The 18,895-nt window shown below is 35.2% G+C and overlaps 1 protein-coding gene across 6 annotated transcripts in view; it reads right to left on the reverse strand.

The window, feature by feature from the left end:
- Positions 1–18,895, reverse strand: part of APC (APC regulator of WNT signaling pathway) — a 117,211-nt gene that overhangs the window by 90,833 nt on the left and 7,483 nt on the right. For 2 of the 6 annotated variants that reach the window (XM_074281440.1, XM_074281436.1), the window contains exons 1-2: positions 1,611–1,736; positions 1,016–1,142 (exon numbers count right to left, since the gene is read on the reverse strand). The exons of 2 other annotated variants lie outside the window; for them this stretch is intronic. In XM_074281440.1, coding sequence (XP_074137541.1) covers positions 1,016–1,024 — 9 coding nt within the window. In that variant the 5' untranslated portion in view covers positions 1,025–1,142; positions 1,611–1,736. Of the gene's footprint in view, positions 1–1,015; positions 1,143–1,610; positions 1,737–18,895 lie in introns of those variants that run through there. 2 more of the 6 variants (XM_074281437.1, XM_074281438.1) reach the window with 2 other exon arrangements.

An 18,895-nucleotide genomic window follows, 5' to 3' on the forward strand; every position in this document is an offset into this window, starting at 1 on the left:
TCAGAATTTAATGATCTCAGACTTCAGAAACAGCACACACACAGACACAGACACACACACACACACACACACACACACACACACACACACACACACAAATTTAAGGGATACAGTATCTGATCTTACAGTGATTATTTATAGCAAGTAGCGAACTCCATCTCTCCTCGGGGGTGTGGCATGTAGCTACTATAACTATAAAGAATAAAACATTGAACCACAATAGATTCAGCTTTTTCAATGCACAATTCTGCAAAGAAAACAAAATGTATCCACATTTTAAAATACATTTATTGTATTTAAAAACAAAACTGTTTTTAAAATTATTATTAATACCTAATTACACATAAAAGAAAAGCTATGATCTGATGATTCACGCATTGCTTCTAGATTTTATGCCATTATATTACAAGTGAAAAGGAGTAAAACTATGAAGTCTAAATATACCAAATCTACCAAAGTAACATTCACAAACCCTATAGAAAGCATTTTATAATCTGGAATGATCAGTATGGGGGTGACCTAATTAATAGTATAAAAGCTACATCCAACAAAGAAAGAGAAAAGGTTCACTGCTTCATACATAATGTATTAAGATTTCCTATAGGGATTTGGGTTAAATCACAGATTTTAAGTATCTCTTTTGTGATGTAAAATTAAAATGTCAGGACATTCCTTTAGATTAAGCATTCAAAACTCAATTTTTCCACCAAAAAAAAAAAAAAACCCCAATTATTTATTATAGCACTTGCATTCAAGTTAATATATTTTTTTGTAAATAGATTTCTTATGTCAGCAATGAATACATCATAAGCTCTCATTCCTTCCCCCACCCGCACAGAAAAAAACTTGCTACAGTTAACCACAAAAAGCCACCATATCTTGTCACTAACAAAGACACCAGTATCTTTCTGACACCCTATTCTGAGAGTTTGCTTAGATGTTTCACAATAGCATGCAGACTACTGGCAACCAAAATTTTCACCATTCAACAGATCACATGTAAGCTCTGCAGTACCTGCCTCATGCTCTTCCTTCTTTCCCCAGAAATGCTTCATTATGGTTCTGCTAGATCCACACCAAGGAATCAGCAATCGCTTTGTATCCCTATCCCTCCCTTTGGCGGTGGCTCCTTGCTGCAGTTACTGTGGCAGAGGAAATAGAGGGCTTCAATGTACTAAAGCTTTTACTACTCGCCATGAATCTGCTCCATTCTTTGTTATCCTTTACCCGTTTCCTTAGATACTGTTATTCTGCTTTTTTCATGTCAAAAGGCTTTATTAAAACAAAACCCAGTTCTCGCAACAAAAGCTACTTTTTCCCCTCTGCCTCTCTTGACATTCCTACCCTCCCCCCTTCTTCCTCTCCTGTCAAACACCCTGATCAGAACCACAGGAAAGCCATCCTTGGTCACCACTGCAGTAAAAGGAAAAACAACCCTCTCCAGCTTGACATGCAACAGAGGACACTTATAATGAAATAAGCCAAGCTCACAAAAAGCCTCCCAGCTTCACGGGGCTTCCGGGAGTGGGCAGAAGATATAGCCTTTACATAGTCATTTTCACTACCCTCCCCCTCTGCAGCAAATGTTGCTCCCTGATTCCAGCACCTACCCCATTTCCGAACCTGGCTGCACCTCCATTCCATCTCCAGTGACACCCCCTACCCGGCTGCGCCAATACAACCACATGCCAGTCACGTGCAAGCTCAGCCAGCCAATCCCCCAGTTCTCATCAGGGGATGTGATGAGCTCTGATCAGCAATCAGCAGATTACACAGCTGCTGCTCCTACCCTTTCGAATCCAGTCTGGAGCTGAAAGTAAAGACCCCACCCCATAGCACAGGACTGGCCACAGTCCTAAAAAATTACCCTTTATCCTCCCACTACCAAAGCGGTTCAGGGAAATGTTATCCATTCTCAAAAGGGATGAGGGGAAGAAAGCACAAGGACAAGGATCAAAGGTGGTGGGGGAATGTGACTTTCTTCCAGAGCCCACTTAAGTTACCCTTGATATACATCCTACTCCTAAATTCTAGTGCCTTTCCTCTTTTAATTATTTACTATTTGTACTGTACAGATTGTCTGTACACATATTTGCTCACTGTCACCCTAATTAGATTGAAAGCTCCTTAAGGGCAAAGGTTCATAACCTCTTTTTAGATCCACACAATGCCTGCCATATAAAAGATACTTAATGTTTAATGACTAAGGTGCATATATTTCTAAATTTTTTGGGGGGAGAAGCATATGGGTTCATATAATGAAATTTATATAAGAAGGTCATGTCATCTCATCATAGAGATGAGTGCTTGAAGTCACACAAGTAGAAGAAATGGGATTCAATAAAGATCCTATGACTACAATACCTGGCACATAGACTAGGATTTAATAATCATTTAACAAATAAAAAAAAACACAACTTTTTTGACTTGAAAAACTAATTTTAAAAATTTTTCAAATAAAAACTTTTTGCCATGGTCCTTCCCCCATTGAGAAAAAGAAAAAAAAAATCCTTGTAACAAATATGCTTAGTCAAGCAAAACCAAATTCTATATTGGTGATTTTCAAAAACAAGGTGTCTCATTTGTTAATTTCAAAAAGGTGTCTCATTTGTTATATTAGGTCCATCATAGGAGCTGGATAGCTTTCTTAATACTTAAGAGTTGTCTTTCAAAACTCTTCAATTTTATGATATAGATGTTATAGTAAACATTTTTCTTCTAGTTTTGTCCCCTTCAGTCTGTAGCAGTTTGTATAAGTTACTCAGTTATCTCTGAAACTATTCTATGTTTTTACAGGACAAAGTATTACATTATATTCATATACTTCAGTTTATTAGACTCTGCTCAATTTATGGATACCCTACAAAAGAAACTGATACTATTGTATCTTTTTCTTCTTTTTAATTTTTTTCAGCTTGAGATCAAAGGGTATGTACAGTTTAGAAAGATAGGGGAAGCATAATTCTAAATTGCTTTTCAGAAAAGAAAGATCACTTTGACAGCTTTACCAAGATGTATAAACGAATTCTTGCAAAGCCAATATTTGTCATTTTTCTTTTTGTCCTTGGCAATGACAATCTGATGGTTATGAGTTGGCTTTAATTTCCATTCCTCTATATATCAGTGACCTATAGATTTTTTTCTGCACCTGGTAGGCATTATTTTTCTTTTCCTTATCCTTCCACACACAATAAAGAGGTTCCCTCCACCAGCAGTCAAAATTCAGCATTTCACAAAGTCATGATATCCTTTTGGACAAGAAGGAGAGATGTTAAAACTATGAGTACAATTACCTTGTTTTGGAACTCACTGAAGAATAAAGTCAAAAAGAATGTTAATAAATGGGTGAAGGAAAGTCTCTTCAGGACTGTCAAAGAAATATGCCTTCAGTTTTGTTCTATTCACTATTTTCATTAGTTATTAGGGTAAAGGAGTAGTTGAGAAATAAAAAAAAAATTAATGGAAGATACATTATTAAATTCTTAATGAAGAGTTTGATACACATGAGAGGGGATTTAAAGTTGAGTTTAAAGGATGGTAAAAAGCTAATGATTAGATTTATTAGTCCCAAATCCACAAACTGAAATTGGTGGGGAAAAATGAAGTAAAAATAATTTGTCTACAAAAGATATCTCCTAACTTCCCTAGTGACAGAACTCAGCGGATTCCAAGGACTATATTCCTCAGGAGATGTAAAGAAGGAAAAAAAAAAAAAAGAGGATTTACAAAGAGATGAATCATAAAAGCTGAAGTCCTAGCTGAATATGACCTTGCTGTAACAATCAATTCCTGTGCTATACATGTCAAGTCAATCAACTAGTATTTATTTAGTAAGCTTTGTAACATGCACTATGCTAAGCACTGAGGTTACAAAGATAGCAAAAAATAACAAGAAATTCTTGTTCTCAAAGAGCTCCACAGTCTAATGAGGAAGACAAAATGAAAACAACTATTTACCATATGTACTTATGGATAAGTATGTATATTGACATACATATATATGAAAGGGAAAACCTTAAAGGAAAATAGGGCAGTTAGGAGTTAAAGATAAAAGGGAGAACATCCCAGACAGAGGGAGTGGCTAGTGAAAACACTTGGGAGCCAGGAGATGGAGCTTCATGGTCAAGCAACAGCAAGGATGCAAGTATCACTGGCACAGTGGATATAAGATAACTAGAAAAGTAGGTAGGACCTAGTATATGAAAGGTTTCACAAGCTAAGAAAGGTTATGTCCCTGAAATTGAGGGACATATCAAACAAGATATGGCCTTGCCACTACTAACCTAGTCTTCTACTATATCTGAAGATTGTTTACTTCAAAAAGGGAATAGGGAATTTCCAACAGATAATTAAATCAGAAAACTTCTGTTGCTTCTGACAGTACCATTAGGATCTGGGGTCTTGTCACTTCAGCATAATTCTCTGGCATATCTGAGGCACAACCCACTCTGAAAGAAGGGCTGCCAAATGGAACATTCTGGGTTGAAAAGGTTGGCTTACCTTTGGAACCTGCAAATTTCTTTGGTAAACCTCAGAAATCCTATGCTAAGGAAGCTTTAACAGTTGGGTTTACCTAGTGAGAATGATGATTCCTGCCCTCCCTTCAGGTACACTGGCTGGAAGTTGGCACAGAAAGGATGCTCACTAATGATTAGGGAGGAATATGGGTCTTAAACAGCATCCACTTCAATTATATTGCTAGACCTGTGAAGAAAAAGTACAGGAGCAAACTTCTCAAATTTGTAGATGACATGAAGCTTACTTACTCTTTTGGGAAGGACAAATTTACTCTATGGCTAAGAGTCAGTATCCAGAAAGATCTAAACAGAACCTTGATCTTAAAGGAAAAAACCTAGGCTGGCAATGTTTTCATAGTCTTCAGACTACTCTTCATGCTTATCATGTTAAAAAAGCCTTCTCAGCCTGGAAGTTCATTGCCCCTTTCATTTCTCACACTAGAAATATGTTTCTTGAGGGCAAGTTCTATCTTTCAGTTTATATCTATATTCCCAGTGCATTCCCAATGTATTCCCAGGCATACTGTAAGCACTTATAAATGTCTGTTGACTTGCTGACTAAACATTTTAGTGAACAAAAGAGAAAAATTAGATCAATAAACTGGGAATGCAACTTAAAAAAAGAAAATAAAACTAGAAAAACAACAAATCAAAAAAACCCACGTAAATACCAAAAAAGAATTCTAAAAACCAATGAGATTAACATAATTGAAAGCAAAGCCATGAACTGATCAATCGGAAGCTGGCTAAAACAAAACAAAATAAAAAACTACTAGACAAATCAATTCACCAGCTTGTCTGACTTTTTTTTTTTTTTTTTGTAAAGGAAAACCAAATTACTTACCAATATCAAAAAAGAGTTCCATAATCATGTGCTGCAATAAATTACAAATGAATATAACCTAAACTATATCACAATTTCAGATCTAGAAGGGTCTTTAGAGACCAAGTCAAACCTTTTTTCATTTTAAGGGAACTTATGCCCAAAGATATTAAGCTGTATAACAAAAGAATTGTTATCGCTTTCATCCAATCTAGCATTCTACACTGACAATCTTGCCATCTGTCTAGATGATGTTCTGTTTCTCCCTATTTGGAAAATATATGGCTTCAGACCATATATTCAAAAATCATGCCCTTAGATCCTGGCAAAGTGAACTCATTCAGCTTTGAAACTCCCATCCAGGGACTAAACTTTATTAACTGATGAATGATTGCAAACGCACCTAGCCAACTATATACCTAGTCAGGCATAAAACAGGCATATGGTTAAGCTAGGACATCTTATTATACACTCTACTATTTTACAATTCCCATTTTCTCCACCTCTAGCTTTTGACACAATCATCAAAAATAATGTCAATCTTCCTGGAAAGTGTGTCCTATGGATCAACTGATCATTCCTGTGATTTCCTAAATCAAAATTGCTTTTTGGGTTTCTATACCTCTATATGTTCTGTCTCCCCCTAAGTTCCCTCCACTACAAATAAAGTGCTGTCCTCCTTTTAAAAATTTGTATCCTTAGTGTTGAGCACATTAAATGATTTTCATTTATTCATTAAATGACTTGTCCAAGCTCACATAGAAAGCAATGATTTGAATGCGTGTCCTCAGATTCACATCCCAGTACATCCTTTCTCTGTAATATCAAAGACCACATCATTAAAACAAAATTAGAAAATAATAATGATGAAAGATATATATATATGTATAGCACCTATTATGTTCCAGACATTGTGCTAATAAGCTCATCTGACTTCACAATAATCCTATAAGATAAGGCATTATTATTACGATCCCATTTTACAGATGAGAAAATTGAGGTAGATGGAACTTGCTTGCTCAGGGTAAAATATCCAGTAAAAATCTGATGCCAAATTTGAATTTAGATCTTCCTGGCTTAGCACTCCACCCTCTGTTCCAAGGAAATATGTAGGTCATTATGTTAAATTTATGGTTAGAACAAAATGTAAAACCCATATAAAAGATTTTAAAACACTAAAAAAATTTTTGATTACATATATTAAATAAATAAAAGATTTAACAAAATCAATGCAGCTAGAATAAGATGAATAGGGAGAAAATGCTATATCAATTATGATAAAAAGTGTGATTTGTGAGATCCGCAGTAAATTAACATGACTATACAAGGCCAAGTAGAGGAGAGTTCTCTATCACAGGATAAACATTTTCTCCAATTCCTGTGATCTCTCAAACTTCTCCAAAATATGCCAAAAAGGTAAATCAACTTCAGCTCCAAAAGATGGAGAAATAAAACAAAACCCAGGAAATAAGCTCACTGATCCTGGACTAACTATGCATCCTCCCTTACTACCCATAATATTATAAGCAAGGATACAACACTGGCAAACCCAAAGACAACACAGATTTTTATCAAAACCTACTTCTACACCTGCCTCTTTCCAGTGCCATGGAGAACATGGCTCCAAATTGCAAAAGTTTGCTCAGTCTCCATAGTAAGACTGGCCACAGACCTTTAGGACTAAAAGCTTGCTGGGCTTGTGCAACCTGGAAGCACCAGAGATGAAAACCTATAAAATGCCTAAACTGTGCTCTGCTAGAGAATAGAAACTAGAGGGAATGAGACAGGTGACCAAGACTGGATACTTTGCATGTAGTGGGGGCTTTGCAACACTCCACCAGACCAAGGGAAACTTTGCACAACATCTAGCTGGGGCCAGTGCTGATCACCCAGAAGTAAACTGTGGCAAAGACCTAGGCTGGTAAAACATGAATTTTCCAATGTGAGAGAAATGACTTCAAGGAAACTACAATTGAAAAAGAAGAAAAATAAAGAGGGGAAGAAACTAAAAGAACCAGAGATTTCCAGAAGTAAACTCAAGACCTTGATCATAAACAAATCAACAGAAAACCATAAAGAAATATGTACTCTAGATTTAGTAAATGAGTTTAGGCATCTATGTACAAATAATGGAAAATAAAGGTGAATGATCTAACACTTAATGAGACAAGAGTACTCTGTAGAATTTGATGGGAAAGTGGAATCACAATACACTATTTCTGTGCAATTTAAGAAAAATGAGAAATTATGAGAGGTGAATTTATGTCCTAAACAGCAAAAAAAAAAAAAAAATAGAAAAAAACTGAAATTTGCAAGGACAAACCTCACCCAGAAAAATAGAGAACAGACATGAAAGAAAATCTAGAAGAACCAAAAACATCAAAGACAACACATTCATTATCCAAGTAAAACATACCAAACTCTAAGACAGAATATTTACAGATAATCTAAGAATCATAGGTCTCCCAGAACTTCACGCCACAATGAAGGAAATTCTAATTGTAGAAAATGAAATGTCAATTGAAAGAACTCACAAGTTGTATCCAGAAAAATATCCAAGGCTGCAAACTCCAAGATATATAATGATTAAATTTAACAATTCAATTCAGAAACATATTCTGCAAGGCAACAGGAGAAAGATCTTCCAAGAGAAAGAAAAGGACATTCAAATTAAACAGGCTTATTCCATACCCACTAGAAAAAGGAGGAAAGAATGGAATGTCTCCCAAAGAGCACTGAAGTTCAGGATACAGCACAGGTTATCATGAAAATTGGAACTGAAAATCTGAAGAAGAGTTTGAAGCATTTTTAGAAATAAAATGAGAACTGAAGAGATAATTTGCTTCTCAGACACCTCAAATAACAGAAATGCAGACAGAGGTGAATAAATAGCAACAACAGACTGACTACTAAGAGATTTCTTTATAAATGTGCACAAAGAGACAGGGCAAAAAGGTAGAAGTGACAATGAAGAAGCAGACAAAGGCATTATGGAAAGAACCTGGTGACTCTCTGCCTAGAGGTGAATCAGATTTTTTTGTTTTTCATGAGAGACTACATTACACTATAGGAAGATACATAACTTTGGGAAGAAGAGCAGGGAGATTGATAAGAATGTGATGCATCATAATCAAATCAAGCACTAAAGATGACAAGGTACAGTTTCTAGGGGAAACATAGCAGTAATGAGGTCCCCTGACCTTAGAGTGCTATTATTCTAACAATCTGAATTTGAAGTCTTCTGGCCTTAGGATTAGTCCTACAAACATTGCTGATTGTCAGACAGATAATCTACTGGTCAGTGATAACCAAATTCTGAGATAATAGTGAATAGAACACTCCTCAGTTCTAACTCTGGGCTTATGTCACATCAATGATATGAAGAACTGGATAAATTTATCTCCTTGCTCCTGATTCTTTGCTAAATCTTTTTGGAACTTAGCCCTTTCAGTTGGTGTTACAATTACAAAAAACTTTGCTCTTTGACTTCAAGATGGATTCAAGCCCACAAATTCTTTTGAACACCTCACAACACCAATCTGCAATCCCAACTTCTTAGAGTCTCCCTTTGAAGCTCAACATTTGGTAGCTTGTATGGGGATATGAGAAGAATTTACATCTTTTTCAAGGAGTCTGACTGTGAAAGGAGAAGACATATAGGATGATAACTTTAGAGGAGGGAAGAATCAGGTAAAGGTCTATATAAAGGTCTATATGTAAAATATAGACTAATACTTAAAGAAAAAAATCAGAAAGAACATTATGGGTCAATTTCATTAATAACACTAACTCAAAAAATTTAAACAAACTTTACCAAACTGACTACAATAATTTAGCCAAGAACTCATTCAGTATGATTCAGTAGGATTTAAACCAGAGATACAATAAACACAAATGATGAAAAGCACACAATCATCTTAATATTTGCAGAGAAAAAAAATCCTTTGACAAAGTGCATAAGTCAAGATGGCAGAGGTAGACAGGTCTTTGCCTGAGTTCTTCCTGGCTTCCCTCAGACCAACATCAGATTAAGCCTCTCAACAACAGGTTTTGGAGTGACAGAACACAAAAATATTGGGAGTGTCATAAATTTTCAGCAGAAGACACTTTGGAAGAACTTCAAAAAAGGTCTGTTTCAATTGGGCTGAGGAGAAAGAAGAGGGGGAGGTAGAGAAACAGCCCAGCTCAGACTCAGTGCAGAGACTCAGGGTAGAATGGCCTCTATGACCGAGGGGAAATCTACCAGGAAACAAAAAAAAGAATAGCATTGGCTAATCCATCCTGGTTCAGAAGCCAGTGGATCAGCTGACTGTGAGACATGCATCACAACTACAAAATGCAAACAGTGAGTCCCTGAACCCCAGAACAACTCAAGCCTTGGCTATCCCTACCCAACACTCGAAGGATGCCACAACACCAGTCCCAGGACAGAATGAAGCCCTGTTGCCTATAGAAGAAGCTTGGGACAATCTCCCCTTTGCCTTAAGAGCAGACTTCAACCTTTAAAAATGGGCAAAAAAACAAAATGAAATCTAACTATAGATAACTTTTATAGATATAGGGAAGAACAGACCTCAAACCCTGAGGACACTAAAGTTAAAACATCTCCAGTTGAAGCACCAAAGGATATTATGAGTTAATCTCCATCTCATAAGGCTCTCTTGGAAGCATTCAAAAAGAATCTTTTTAGTTAGAAGAAAAATGGGGAAAGGAAATAAAGAGAGTTTGGAAAAAGTTTTGGAAAAAGCAACATAGAAATTATCTGAAGAAAACACCTTAAAAATTAGGTTTAGCGAGATGGAAAAAGCATTTAATTCCTTTCAAAATAGATTTGCCGAAATGGAAAAAAGAAAAAATTCCTTAAAAAACAGAACTTGTTAAATGGAAAAAAAAAAAATCCAATGACAAAACAACTCAATTAAAAGTTCAATTGGCCAACTGTAAAAGGAAAGCTTAAATAAAGAAAATAATTCACCAAAAATTAGAATTAAACAAATAGAAGTGAATGACTCAACGAGACATCAAGAATCAGTCAAGCAAAACCAAAGGGAAAAAAAAGAAAAAGAACTAGAAGAAAATACAAAAAAACAACTGACTTGGAAAATACATACAGGAGAGACAATTACAATTACTAAACTACCTGAAAACCATGATTGAAAATAAGACAACACCTTTCAAAAAATTGAAATAGGTGAATGTCATTTATTTCTGATGAAAAGACCAGAGCTGAACAGAAGCATAAAAAAGTAAAAAGGAAAGAAAAAAAACAAACTACATTTCTTTTACAAGTTAAAAAGCTTACATCCCTATATGGGAAGGTGATATATTTAACTCTTGAGAACTGTATTTCTGTTAGGGATATACTTAGAGGATGTAGGTATAATTTAATTTTATTGTAAAGGTATAAAAAAGAAACCAGAGATGGAAAGGGGATTCTACTGGAAAAGGAAAATGGAGTTAAAATTGGGTAAATTATGTCTCATGAAGAGGCAAAAAAAAACAAAACAAAACAAAAAAAAAAAACCTAGTACAACAGAGCAAGAAGGGAGGAGATGAGAATTGTGTGAGCCTTCATCTCATCAGATTTGGCTGAGAGAGGGAATATCAGACATATTTAGTTTCATGGAGAGACTTGTCTCACCCTACAGGGAAGTAGGAAGGGAAAGGGAGAAGCTAATAGAAGAGAAAACAGAAGTAGAAGATGAAAGGGATAAGAAAGAGGGAGAACACTATTGATCAGAGAAATGCAAATTAAGACAACTTTGAGATACACCTGTATCTCAAATACACACCTGTATCTCAAATATACACACCTGTCAGATTGGCTAAGATGACAGGAAAAAATAATGATGAATGTTGGAGGGGATGTGGGAAAACTGGGACACTGATGCATTGTTGGTGGAGTTGTGAAAGAATCCAACCATTCTGGAGAGCAATTTGGAACTATACCCAAAAAGTTATCAAAATGTGCATATCCTTTGATCCAGCAGTGCTACTACTGCTATATCCCAAAGAAATACTAAAGAAGGGAAAGGGACCTGTATGTGCCAAAATGTTTGTGGCAGCCCTTTTTGTAGTGGCTAGAAACTGGAAAATGAATGGGTGCCCATCAACTGGAGAATGGTTGGGTAAATTATGGTATATAAATGTTATGGAATATTATTGCTCTGTAAGAAATGACCAGCAGGATGAATACAGAGAGGCTTGGAGAGACTTACATCAACTGATGCTGAGTGAAATGAGCAGAACCAGGAGATCATTATACACTTCAACAACGATACTGTATGAAGATGTATTCTGACTGAAGTGGATATCTTCAACATAGAGAAGATCTAATTCAGTTCCAGTTGATCAATGATGGACAGAAACAGCTACACCCAGAGAAGGAACACTGGGAATTGAGTGTAAACTGTTTGAACTATTGTCATTCTACCCAGGTTACTTTTACTTTTGGAATCAAATTCTTAGCGTGCAACAAGAAATTTGGTTTTACACACATATACTGTATTGAAGATATACGATAACACATTTAACATGTATGGGATTGATCTTGATCTTTCCTGATCTCAGATCAAGCCAAAGCAAAAATAGATTTTTAAATTAAAAGAGAGAAGGAAGGAAATTACATTTTGCTAAAAGGTACTATAGATAAAGAAGTAATATCAATACTAAATAAATATGCACCAAGTGGCATAGCATTCAAATTCCTAAGAAGCTGTTAAGAGAGCTGCAAGAAGTTTTAGAATCAAAACTATACTAGTGAAGGATCTCAACCTTGCTCTATCAGAACTAAATAAATTGAACCACAAAATAAATAAGTTAAGGAAGTAAACAGAATTCTAGAAAAAGTTAGTTATGATAGACCTTTAGAGATAATGGAGACAGAAAGGAATATACTTTTTTCTCAGCAGTACAGGGAAATTATATAAAAACTCACCATGTGTTAGGATAAAAACCTCAAAATCAAATGCAGAAAAGCAGAAATAGTAAATGCATATTTTTTCAGATCATGATGCAATAAAAATTACATGAAAGAAAGGGCCAGGAAAAAATAGACCAAAAGTTAATTGGAAACTAAATAATCCTAAAGAACAAATGGGTGAAACAACAAATCATAGACATAATTGATAATTTCATTCCAAGAGAATGACAATAATAAGAAAACACACCAAAATTTATGGGATGCAGCTAAAGCAGTTCTTGAGAAAGTTTTATATCTCTAGATGCTTACTTAACATAAAATAGAGAAAGAAGATCAATGATTTGGGCACACAACTAAAAAAGCTAGAAAAGAAACAAAAAATCCCCAATTACCAAATTCGAAATTCTTAAAAAAGGGGAGATTAATGAAATTTAAAGTAAGAAAACTACTAAATAAACACATCTAAGAGTTGATTTCATGAAAAAAACCAACAAGATAGATTTAATTAATTAATTTGATAAGAAAAAAGAAAGAAGTCAAATTGTTAGTATCAAAAATGAAAAGGGATGGGGCAGTTAAGTGGCACAGTAGACAGAGCACCCTGGCATCAAGAAGACAAGAGTTCAAATTTGGCCTGGGACATTTAACACTTCCTAGCTGTGTAACCCTGGGCAAGTCACTTACCCCTAATTGCCTCAGGAAAAAAAAAAAAAAAAAAAAAAAAGAGGGTGAACTTTCCACCAATGAAGAAATTAGAGCAAGAATTAGGAATTACTTTGCCCAACTATATGCCAACAAATCTGATAATCTTAATGAAATAGATGAATACTTTATGCCTTTTTTTTTCTTTTTTTTTTTTTTTATTATATATATATATATATATTTTATAATATTATCCCTTGTATTCATTTTTCCAATTTACCCCCCCTCCCTCTATTCCCTCCCCCCGACGACAGGCAATACCATACATTTTACATGTGTTACAATATAGTCTAGGTACAATACATGTGTGCGAATATCACTTTCTTGTTGCACAATAAACATTAGAATCCGAAGGTACATGCAACCTGGGCAGACAGATATTAGTGCTAACAATTTTCATTCCCCTCCCAGTGTTTCTTCTCTGGGTGCAGCTACCTCTGTCCATCATTGATCAACTGGAAGTGAGTTGGATCTTCTTTATGTTGAAGATTTCCACTTCCATCAGAATACATCCTCATACAGCATTGTTGTTGAAGTGTACAGTGATCTTCTGGTTCTGCTCATTTCACTCAGCATCAGTTGATTTAAGTCTCTCCAGGCCTCTCTATATTCCTCCTGCTGGTCATTTCTTACCGAGCAATAATATTCCATAACCTTCATATACCACAATTTACCCAACCATTCTCCAACTGATGGACATCCATTCATCCTCCAGTTTCTAGCTACAACAAAAAGAGCTGCCACAAACATTTTGGCACATATATGTCTCTTTCCGCTCTTTAGTATTTCTTTGGGATATAATCCCAGTAGTAGCGCTGCTGGGTCAAAGGGTATGCACAGTTTGATAACTTTTTGGGCATAATTCCAGATTGCTCTCCAGAATGGCTGGATTCTTTCACAACTCCACCAGCAATGTATCAGTGTCCCAGTTTTCCCACATCCCCTCCAATACTTTATGCCTTTAAGATGGATATGACACAGGTAACCCTACAGAACTTCTAAATTTAGTTTTCTATACCATTAATTTTTTAATTTTTGACAAAGATGCACTGGCTCTGGCAGACAGGTTTAATAACCCACCAGAAAGACACTGTCCAGTGCGAGCAGCTCCTCTGTACTTAGATAATTGCCAGGTAATATGGAGAGACTCAGAAAGTGGTGAATGGAAGGGACCAGCTACGTTAACTGCTTGGGGGAAAGGGTTTGTTTGTATTTCTTCAGATGGGTGCACACGAATCGTATTCTCTTTGTCCATCAGAGAGAGACAGAAAAAGAGAAAACAAACAAAGGAGAAAATCTAAGAAACATCTGACACTGAAGGAGCATGGCTAATAAGAAGACTGTTAAAGAACTTTAAAACCAGCAGGAATCATTGGATTTCCTAACACAAGATGAGACTATTGGAAGACTTCAAAACTTGCATTATTTGATTTTTGGCAAATGAACTAATGGACTATGGACTTATGGACATGTATAAATTCTCAATTTATGATTATTTGATCATGTTATTTGTTACAGACTTCTAACATGTGTTGTTACTATGTTACTATGTGTTTATGTAATCTATGTAATTATGTGTAATACCTCCCATATTGATGGATATATGTTTCAAGATCATGACCACCCTATGTTCTAAATCAAAAGAAAGGGGGAGATGTTAGGATTACAAGGTGAGAACTCAGGTTGTCTGGACAGTTCTCTGATGTTAGGTGGCAACTCAGATTGTCTGGACAGTTCTCTGGCTCAGAATTCACACCTTTGGTCCGAGCCTTTGAAGGGAGTTTACACCTTTGATCTTCTGAGGTAGAGTTTACATGTTTAAAAGAAGTTTGCACCTTTAAGAAGCCTGAGTTAAAGAAGCCTTTAAGCCCCTGAGTTCTCACATGCCCCTTTAAAAGGAGCAAGTTCATTGGTTGAAGTATTTTCTCACAAGCCCTGTTGAGTCATCACTACAATCTCTTCGAGAATAAAAGAAGACAACATTGGTCTCGGAGAGGAGTCTACTCTGGGCCAGAGTTGAGTTGAGACCACTCTGAAGGAAGAAGAGTCTGGCCCGGAGATTGAGTTGAGACAGAAGATCTCCTCCCAGAGACCAATGGGCAGGTTTCTGGAGACAACCGAACATTACATTTTGGCGCCCACAACATGGGGCAAGGACTTTTGCTTATCCTGACAAGGACTGATTCTGAGCCCTTCAGAGGACCTTCGCACTTATGAAAATATGGATTTCCCAGATTAACATAAGAGGAAATGAATTAAAATAAATAGTCCCATTTTAGAAAAAAAAAATGAACAAGTTATTAATCAACTCCGTAAGAAAAAATCTCCAGGGGAAGAATTTATGACCAGAGGAGAACTAGAGATCATTATTGATCACAAAATAGAAGATTTTGACTACATCAAACTAAAAAGTTTCTGTACAAACAATACTAATACAAACAAGATTAGAAGGGAAGTAACAAATTAGGAAAATATTTTTAAAGTTAAAGGTTCTGACAAAGGTCTCATTTCCAAAATATATAGAGAACTGACCCTAATTTATAAGAAATCAAACCATTCTCCAATTGATAAATGGTCAAAGGATATGAACAGACAATTCTCAGATGATGAAATTGAAACTATATCCACTCATATGAAAGTGTTCCAAAGCACTACTGATCAGAGAAATGCAAATTAAGACAACTCTGAGATACCACTACACACCTGTCAGATTGGCTAAGATGACAGGAACAAATTATGATGAATGTTGGAGGGGTGTGGGAAAACTGGGACACTGATACATTGTTGGTGGAATTGTGAAAGAATCCAGAGCAATTTGGAACTATGCCCAAAAAGTTATCAAACTATGCATACCATTTGACCCAGCATTGCTGCTACTGGGCTTATATCCCAAAGAAATACTAAAGAAGGGAAAGGGACCTGTATGTGCCAAAATGTTTGTGGCAGCTCTTTTTGTTGTAATTAGAAACTGGAAGATGAATGGATGTCCATTAATTGGAGAATGGTTGGGTAAATTATGTTATATGAAGGTTATAGAATATTATTGCTCTGTAAGAAATGACCTGCAGGAGGAATACAGAGAGGCTTGGAGAGACTTACATCAACTGATGCTGAGTGAAATGAATAGAACCAGAAGATTGCTGTACACTTCAATGCTGTATGAAGATGTATTCTGATGGAAGTGGATATCTTCAACATAAAGAAGATCCAACTCACTTCCAGTTGATCAATGATGGACAGAAATAACTACCCCAGAGAAGGAACACTGGGAAGTGAATGTAAATTGTGAGCACTACTGTCTATCTACCCAGGTTACTTATACCTTCAGAATCTAATACTTAATGTGCAACAAGAAAATGGTATTTATACACATATATTGTATCTAGGTTATATTGTAACACATGTAAAATGTATGGGATTGCCTGTTATCGGGAGGAGAGAGTGGAGGATAATTTGGAAAAATGAATACAAGGGATAATATTATTTTTTTTAAAATTACTCATGCATATATACTGTGGAAAAAAATTCTAAATAGAAAGAAGAAAGAAAGAAAGAAAGAAAGAAAGAAAGAAAGAAAGAAAGAAAGAAAGAAAGAAAGAAAGAAAGAAAGAAAGAAAGAAAGAAGAAAGAAAGAAAGAAAGAAAGAAAGAAAGAAAGAAAGAAAGAAAGAAAGAGAGAGAAAGAAAGAGAGAAAGAGAGAGAGAGAGAGAGAGAGAGAAAGAAAGAGAGAGAGAAAGAAAGAGAGAGAAAGAAAGAAAGAGAGAAAGAAAGAAAGAGAGAAAGAAAGAAAAGAGAGAAAGAAAGAAAGAGAGAAAGAAAGAAAGAGAGAAAGAAAGAAAGAAAGAAAGAAAGAAAGAAAGAAAGAAAGAAAGAAAGAAAGAAAGAAAGAAAGAAAGAAAGAAAGAAAGAAAGAAAGAAAGAAAGAAAGAAAGAAAGAAAGAAAGAAAGAAAGAAAGAATCTCCAGGGCCAGATGGATTTATATGTGAATTCTACCAAACATTTAAAGAACAATTAATTCCAATACTATGCAAAATATATACAAAATAGGAAAAGGAGTCCTACTAAATTCCTTTTATGACATAAATATGGTGCTAATATCTAAACCAAGTAGGATCAAAATAGAGAAAGAAAATTGTAGACCAATTTCCCTTATGAATCTTGAAGCAAAAATCTCAAAATAAAATATTAGCAAAGAGATTACAGCAAGTTATTACCAGAATAATACACCATGATCAAGTAGGATTTAAAACCAGGAATGCAGGGCTGGTTCAATATTAGGACAACTATTAGCATAATTGACTATGTAACCAAATTAACAAAAATTATTATTATCTCAATAGATGAAGAAAAAGCATTTGATAAAAGCCAATACCCATTCCTATTAAAAAACACCACAGAATATAGGAATAAATTGAGTATCTTAAAATGATCAGTAGCATTTATTTAAAATCATTACCAAGCATCATATGTAATGGGGATAAACTAGAACCATTCCCAATAAGATCAGGGGTGAAACAAGGCTACCCACTATTGCCATTACTATTCGATTTTATATTACAAATGTTAGCTTTAGCAATAAGAGAAGAAAAAGAAATTGAAAGAATTAGCGTAGGTAATGAGGGAACCAAATTATTACTCTTTGCAGATGATGTGATGGTAGAGAATGCTAGAGAATCAACCTATTAGAAACAATTCTTAACTTTAGCAAAGTTACAGGATACAAAATAAATCCACATAGATCATCAACATTCTATATGTTACAACAAAATCCAGCAGCAAGAGACTAAAAGAAATCCCATTTAAAATAATTGTAGATAATATAAAATATTTGGGACTCTACCCCTGCCAAGTTAAAATCAGGAACTATATGAACACAATTACAAAACACTTTCCACGCAAAGTCAGATCTAATCAACTGGAAGAATATCAAGTACTCATGAGTAGGCCAAGCAAAATAGTAAAATTGACAATTCTACCTAAATTAATCTACTTATTCAATACCATGTCAATCAAACTCCCCAAAAAATTATTTTACAGAGCTAGAAAAAAATAATAATAAGGTACCAGACTTAAAAATTTATTACAAAGCAGCAGACATCAAAACCATTTGGTACTGGCTAAGAAATAGAGTAGTGGATCAATGAAATAGGTTAGGTTCACAGGACAAAATAGTCAATTTCTATAGTAATCTATTGTTTGATAAACCCAAAGACCCCAGTTTCTGGGATAAGAACTCACTATCTGAAAAAAATTACTACAAAAACTGGAAATTAATATGTCACAAATTAGGCATTGACCAACATCTATAAGCAAATCAGAAGAACAAAGGAAAGTCGACCTCTCAGACCTATAAAGGAAGGAAGGATTTTTGTGCCGTAAAAAAGAGGTAGAGAATATTGTAAAATGCAAAATGGATAATTTTGATTACATTAAGTTAAAAAGTTTTTGTACAAACAAAACCAATGCTGACAAGATTAAAAGGGAAGCAGAAAACGGGGGGAAAAATTTTATATCCAAGGGTTCTGATAAAGGCTTCATTTCTAAAATATATAAAAAGTGACTGAAATTTATAAGAATACAAGCCATTCTTCATTTGATAAGTGGTCCAAGGACACGAACAGACAATTTTTAGATAAAGAAATGAAAATTAGAAACTGAATGGATGCTCCTCAGTTGGGGATTGGCTGTATGAATGTTAGGAAATATTCTATAAGAAACGATCAGCAGGATGATATTTCAGAGAGGCCAGAGAGACTTCATGAACTGATGCCAAGTGAAGTGAGTAGAATTAGGAGAACATTGTGTACAGGAATAGCAAGATTATATAACAATCAATTTTGAACTTTTCAATAGCAAGGTGATTCAGGCCAGTTCCAATGTGATGGAGAGAGCCATCTGAGAGAATTGTGGAAACTAAGTGTGGATCACAA

The sequence above is a fragment of the Sminthopsis crassicaudata genome, chromosome 1 (genome assembly GCF_048593235.1).
Source record: "Sminthopsis crassicaudata isolate SCR6 chromosome 1, ASM4859323v1, whole genome shotgun sequence".
NCBI lineage: Eukaryota > Metazoa > Chordata > Mammalia > Dasyuromorphia > Dasyuridae > Sminthopsis > Sminthopsis crassicaudata.